Source organism: Microtus ochrogaster, unplaced genomic scaffold (assembly GCF_000317375.1).
Source record: "Microtus ochrogaster isolate Prairie Vole_2 unplaced genomic scaffold, MicOch1.0 UNK1, whole genome shotgun sequence".
Classification (NCBI taxonomy): domain Eukaryota; kingdom Metazoa; phylum Chordata; class Mammalia; order Rodentia; family Cricetidae; genus Microtus; species Microtus ochrogaster.
The window spans coordinates 4513651-4519939 of NW_004949099.1; the positions used below are offsets into that span (position 1 = coordinate 4513651).

A 6289-nucleotide genomic window follows, 5' to 3' on the forward strand; every position below is an offset into this window, starting at 1 on the left:
GGACTTGCTATGTTGCTGGACTGACCTTGAATTCTTGGGCTGGACTGATCACCCCACCTCAGGTGCTGGCCACTAAGCGGGGCCCATGTGTTTATTGTGTACCCAGCACCAACTGTGTGCGGCTCTGCTCCTCTGGCTGCCTGGTTCCTGGGAAATAGCTGGGTGGCCTCTTTAATAGCTTATCTCTCTTGGCCACAAGTGCTCGACATTGTGACTGCTTCCTTCTGCCTGGTGATCCTATGGCACTAGACTGGTTCAGCCTTCCTGCCCCGTTCCTATTCTTGCAAGATATGCGGACTGGTTCACTGGCATGTGTGAAACGCTGCCTTCAGTCCCCCGTGCCACATCACTCCAGAAGAGGCAGGAGAACCAGAGAGTTCAGCTCTTCCTTGGCTACACATTCAGCGTCTCATTTGCATTGTGTTAACTATCTCATGCTGACCCTGCTGCTGTAGGATGGCAGTGGTCTAATGTTTCTTCTCTTTAGCCACTCCACTTGCATCCTGAGAGTACCTTGCCTTCCTAGGGTCCTGAGGTCACTGTGGTCCTGTGCTCATCTGGCACTCGATTTTTTTTTTTCTCCTTCCTCCAAGTTATGGTATTCACTGTCCTTCCCAGAATCTTGGGGAAAGGCCTGCTCTTTGGATGACTTTTAGAGTTTGTTTATGTTAAGGTTCACATTGGTTTTTAGTCCTTTGATGCCGTGAACCTGGCAGTCCTCTGAGCATGTGGCAGAGGACATCTTTTTGTCCCACACAGGTGGTCTTTTGCTCTCAGCCCTGTTCCTTAGGGAAAATGGGATAGACTATTTTAGAATCACAGAGTTGAGTTTGGCCAGTATCTTATAGCGGCCAACACACTCTCTAGTGATGATTTGTTGTTTCTTAGTGTTCTGGGTACCGGGCAAGTCTCAGCCCAGGAGGGATTGCTGAGGTCACTGTGTGGCCCTGATCCCCTCCTCCCTCGTACAAAGCCTCCAGTGCCCACCTTTGCGAGCCCCATGTGACAGCCCTGCCCACTCCTCTGCAGTCATGTCTGGCCACTGCCTCTCTGTCTTCACAGCGCCATGGCCTGCCTTCAGAAGCATGCAACTGTCCCCCACGGCCCTGGGCCTGTGTTCTCTGCCTGAAGGGAGCAGCTTCAAGCTTGTGCACACCTGCCGCCAATTTTTTTCAGTTTGTGCAAAGGGGTTCCCCGAGTTCTTCGAACATGTTAACAAAACCACTTAGAGGTTTTCCCCAGGCCAGTTTGGTCCTCCTTGGGGACACTTTCTGTGAACTGTTTCTTCCTGTTGGAGACATGCTTTCTTGTTTCTCTGTGTGCCTCATTCGTTGCTAAAAACTGCATCCTCTAAAGAGTGCGCCTTTTCTGGGACTGAGATCTCTCCTACCAGGAGGACTTAGCGAGGCCGCTTGCTGTCTAGTGACTTCACTGAGCACCGTTCTGTGCTGTGCGTGTTGCTGTTGCCGAGTGGTCCATTATGACTCACCACCCAGATTACTAGAGTCCCCATGGAGGGATAATCTGGGCTCCCTGGGGCCCCCTCATTCTAGAGCCCTTAGCTGCCCCGTCAGCATTCACCCTCTGCCTGGTCAGCCATTTTTTGAACTTAAGTCCAGCCCTGGATTTGAGCCCTATTGCATCCCCAGATGACATCTCCTTCCCCTTTCCCCAGCTTCTCCTTTTGGTCCTTCTCATCCATCTCCCGGCAGCCAGGAAGCACCTTTATTGCTGCAGAGGTTTTCAGCACTGGGTTCTCTGGGCAGCCTCCAGATGAGTATCCCCAGAACCCCAGATGGACGTGAGAACTAGAGTTCTTCTGGACAGCCAAGGAGCTCCAGGCTGCTGGCTCTCCCCAAGGGGTAGTTTCTTTTCTCATTGTTCTGAATAAATACCCGACAAAAGAGCCTTAAGGGTGTTTATTTTTTCCTCAGGTCTACAGCAAAATCTGTATACAAAATCTCTGAGTACACAGAGAAACCCTGTCTCGAAAAAACAAAAAAAAAAAAACAAAAAACTCTGAGTACAGCCCATCATGGTGGGAAGGCATGTTGGCACGCAGGCGGGCGTTTGCTGGCATCTGGGCAGTTTGGGAAGTACCTTCCTTTCTCTTTGGTCTTAGACCCCAGCCCACAGGAAGACCGTCTTTGCAAGGCATGCATCAGCAATGCCCTGGGCACTTGTTAATCTAATCATATTGGCAGACAGAATTAACCCTCCCAGCCAGCCATCTTCTAGGCTAAGGCAATGAGACAGAGGGAGTTGGAATGTCACTAATATGACGAAGGTCACAGTGTTCCTGATAGCCCTTGGGTTGCTACAGGCCTTGGGTTAGTTCCCAGAGTCCGGACAAGGGTAGTTCTGACCGTATTCCCTGCTGATCCTTCATTTGTTTTCATCCATGTCGATGAGTGTCCTGCTCCTGATCAGTGCTGGGTCAGGTTTTCAATTGGTTGGGAGGGACCCTCACTCTTTGCTGGCACCTGTGGACAGTTAGCGGTCCTTCTGTAGCGATGTTTCATCCTCAGGCCTGTGCGCATGACATGAAACTGCAGAGTTATGGTGCTGGAGGCTGTAACGGCCAGCCCTGAATGATGACGGCCAGGTGGGTGGATGGCGTCTGAGGGGTCCCGAGGAGTTAGGTGTCCTACCCTTCAGCCCTGTCACTCTGTGTCTCCCAGGTCAGAGCTGCTGGGCTCAGCCGCGTGCCGATGGAAGCGACAGAGGCCCGACAGCGGAGGCTGGAAGGCTGTGGCAGGCCAAAGGAGCTGGGGCGATCACCCAACCACGGTGCAGGAGGACTCCCAGAGACTTCCGAAGATGGACATCAGGGGGTTTCTGAGAGCCAGAGTGTGGACCCCAAATCATTGGAGGCCGAGCACGTCAGGGAGAAAGCCCTGGTCATTGGCTTTCAGGTGCTGGTACCCTTCCTGCTGGCAGGCCTGGGGCTCTCCTGGGCTGGTTTGCTTCTGAACTATTTCCAGGTGAGAGACAGCTGCCTGGGGGCAAGAGACCCTGAGGAGTGGGTACTGAGGCTAGCAGGATGCCATCTTTGCTACGTATTGGGTGAAGTTTTTTTTAGCCTAACCCAAGCTAAGCGCAGTAGGATAGTGATTGGAGCCATGGAACTTTGGCTCTGCCCTAAAAACACAACCAGATTCATTGGACCACTTCCTGTCTCTTGTTGTTCTGCAAGGGAGTGAGGAGCATAAAGCTAATTTGTTTCCATTTCAGAGACTGGATGCCCAGTGTCAAGGCATTTCAAGGGGGTTTTCCTCTGAGGCCTCTCTGGGACCAGTGTCTCCTTTTCTCATGGGGGGAACCAGCCATATTGGATTAGGTCTGCTAATGGCCTGATCTCCATTTCCCTTTCATAGGCCCTGCCTCCAGAAATAGTCACATGTTGAGGTGTGGAAGACCAAGACTTACATATATGCATGGGTGGCCGGGGGTGGGAGGGTCAGCCCGCAGCAACAGCTTAATATAACATCATTGCCAAATGCTGCCATGGGTGAACTTTAGAGCAGTGTCCCACACACTTGGGACAGTCAACGGGTCCGTTACTGCAAGAAGAACTTCACGGTCCAAGGACCCTCATGGGACTTACATGGCTGTTAGCAAATCCCCTCCCTACTCCAGGGAAAACTGTAGAAGATACCCGTTACCCAACACTTGTGGGCAGATCACTGCCAGCCTTTCTCATCTTTAATAATCTGCCAGGGGATGGGGAGATTCTCCGAGGGTGAGAATGAAGACCAGGAGAAGCCGGGCCTAGCTGCAGTGCACCTACAACCCAGAAACCCTAGAACTGGGGAATGGAGACAGATCCTAGGAGTTCACTGGCCAGCTGTCCTAGCCAAAATGGCAAGCTTGCAGGGTCAATAACAGACCTTGTATCAGAGGAATAGAGAACACCCACTCTGGCCCTGGAGCACTTGCAAACACAGCTGTGTGTGTGCGTGTGTGTGTGTGTGTGTGTGTGTGTGTGCATTCACGCGTGCACACACACCTGCTAGGTGGAAACTGCACTTCGTATGTTAATTTCTGTTGCTGCTTAAAACTCAGCAGATGAAAATGTTAAACTTCTTTTAAAAAGCTCACGGCTACTGTGGGCTAGGACCCAGCTCTCCTGAGGCTACAGGTGTTTTCCTACTCAACGCCTGAGTGGCTGCTTGACCCAGGCCCCTGTTTTCCCCACAGCTGTTCCTGGAGACCCCCTAGTCCTTGCCCCACGGGGCACCTGATTCTTTTATGTGCAGCCTGCAAAAGAAGCCTATGGTGGCAAGACCATCTGCGTCACCTGATTGTGAGAGTTTTGTTGCTCTTGGCTGCAAGCTTTGGTTCCCCATGCTGTGGGAGGGCTTGGATAAGACCATCAGTAGTGGGCAGCAGGTCGGGCTTGAAGCTATTGTTGGTTGGGACTCCCTGAATTAGGGGTGGAGAGCATGGCCCTGGGCCCTGTTTATCAAGCAGTTCCTAAGTCCAGCTAGGTGGTAGGCGTGCCTGCCAGACATTGGTGCCCTACCCTGAGCAGAGCCAGTCAGGGTACTTCTCACTGTGGCTGAGAACAACTTTGGGGTGAGAGGTGGAGGCTCTATATGGAGAGGTGGAGGAAAGAGGAGAGCAGAGAGGGTGGCCTTTGTGTGTAGCAGGCTCCATTCAGCTGGCTGAGCGCCACAGAGGAACTGGACAGGTGCCCTAGATCATACTGAGGTCCTTTGTGTGTGTGACTGACTGGCCAGACGTCCTGCCCCACTGGTGAGGAAAGAGTCCAACCAGCTCTCAGCTATGGAGACAATGACTGATAATGACCCGAGCTGGTCAAGTGAGAGCCACAGCATTGCTTAGTCTCCCCTTGTCACAGCCTGCTGCCACCCCACACACGCAGAGCCTGACTGGGCATGAGAGGAGGCAGGCCCTGCTGTGTAGAATGGGCGGGGTGAGTACCACTTCCTGCAGGTGGGCAGAGGGCTTTCTTAGGAAGTTCTTTGGGCTAGCAAACTGAAGCCATTATCCAGGGACAGGTAGGCTCAAGACCTGGACCCCTCTCTATGGAGGACATTTCCTTGGGGGCCTTAATTGAGTGTTTCTGGCCCACTTGCTGAGGAGGGTGTTTGCCTGGGGACCTTGCCACAGGGGACTCCTGGCTAGGCCACTTGGAGCCCTTCTGGCTGGAGTAGTGCTGGGGGACAGTGCGTTGTCACCACTCTGCCTGTGGAAGGCTACTGGCGCTTCCTTTTTCTCCTGTGCTGCTGAGGCTGGCACTAAGGGCATGGGGATGTGAGGCTGGTTGCTTTCCTGCTGAGTTCCACCCCCGGGCCCCCGATTAGGTTACTTTAGCTTGTTGCTTCTGCCGTTCTGTTTGTTCACACACTCATTCATTCATTCTGGCAACCCACGCAGGGTGTGCACAAGTCATACGCCGTGCAAAGAAGTATGGTGAACAGGATAGACAGACGGGCCCTACTCTTGCAGCACTCACGATTGAGTGGCGAGAGACAACAGATGCGGCAGTCTGTGCCAGACAGCAGCAAGGGCCAGACAGGAGAGGGGGTTGCCCAGGGCCCTGGTGGGAGATGCCGGTGAGGAGACCTGAATCTAGAGGCACAGCTGCTGTAGGCCTTCACCTTCTCCCCTGGGTTCTGCTGGCTCAGACCAGAAAATAAAGGTGCTCAGAAAATGAAGGGCTCGGCCTGCTGTGGGATGTTTCCTTGGCTAGCTAGCCTGTCCCACCCAGCTGCAAGGTAGCTGGGATTATGATGTCTGGAAACTGCTTCTGGGGCGGTGCACAGTTCCGGCTATGGGGTCGGTCTCGGAAGCTAGTGCCGGTGATGTGCTCTCTCCCTCCCACTGTGCTGGGGACAGAGCCCCATCACACATGCCATGCTCACCACACTCCACCTCCCAGGACTGTAGGACAGGCGGGAGGCCCAGAGATGGGAAGGACCGTGCAAGGTCACCAGGAAGCCACTTGATGCTTGACCCAGATCCGAACGATGCCCAGTCAGGCTCTGAGATTTTCCACTGTGCTGGAACTATTTTTAAAATCACATTGAGATGTTCTGTGTTGTGACCCAGTAAGGCTCGTTGACGTGTGGTGTTCGCAGCTTTCCCGGGAAAGTACTTTTTCTCACACGAGCACACGCTTTTATTTATTTCTGCTGAAAGCTTTATGGTCCTGAAAGCAAGGGGTTACAATAATCAGCACACACAGAGATCAAAAAGGGTCATTGTAATCCTGCCTACCAAAGGTACCCACGTCAGCATGTTGGTTTCGATGCCCCCCCCC

The 6289-nt window shown here is 53.0% G+C and overlaps 1 protein-coding gene across 1 annotated transcript in view; it reads left to right on the plus strand.

Annotated features, from left to right (window-relative positions):
* The window catches only part of Slc41a3 (solute carrier family 41 member 3), a 46900-nt gene that overhangs the window by 4087 nt on the left and 36524 nt on the right, over positions 1-6289 (plus strand). The window contains exon 2 of the mRNA XM_005364872.3: positions 2682-2984. Within this exon, the coding sequence (XP_005364929.1) occupies positions 2712-2984 (273 nt within the window). The 5' untranslated portion in view covers positions 2682-2711. The remainder of the gene's footprint in view (positions 1-2681; positions 2985-6289) is intronic.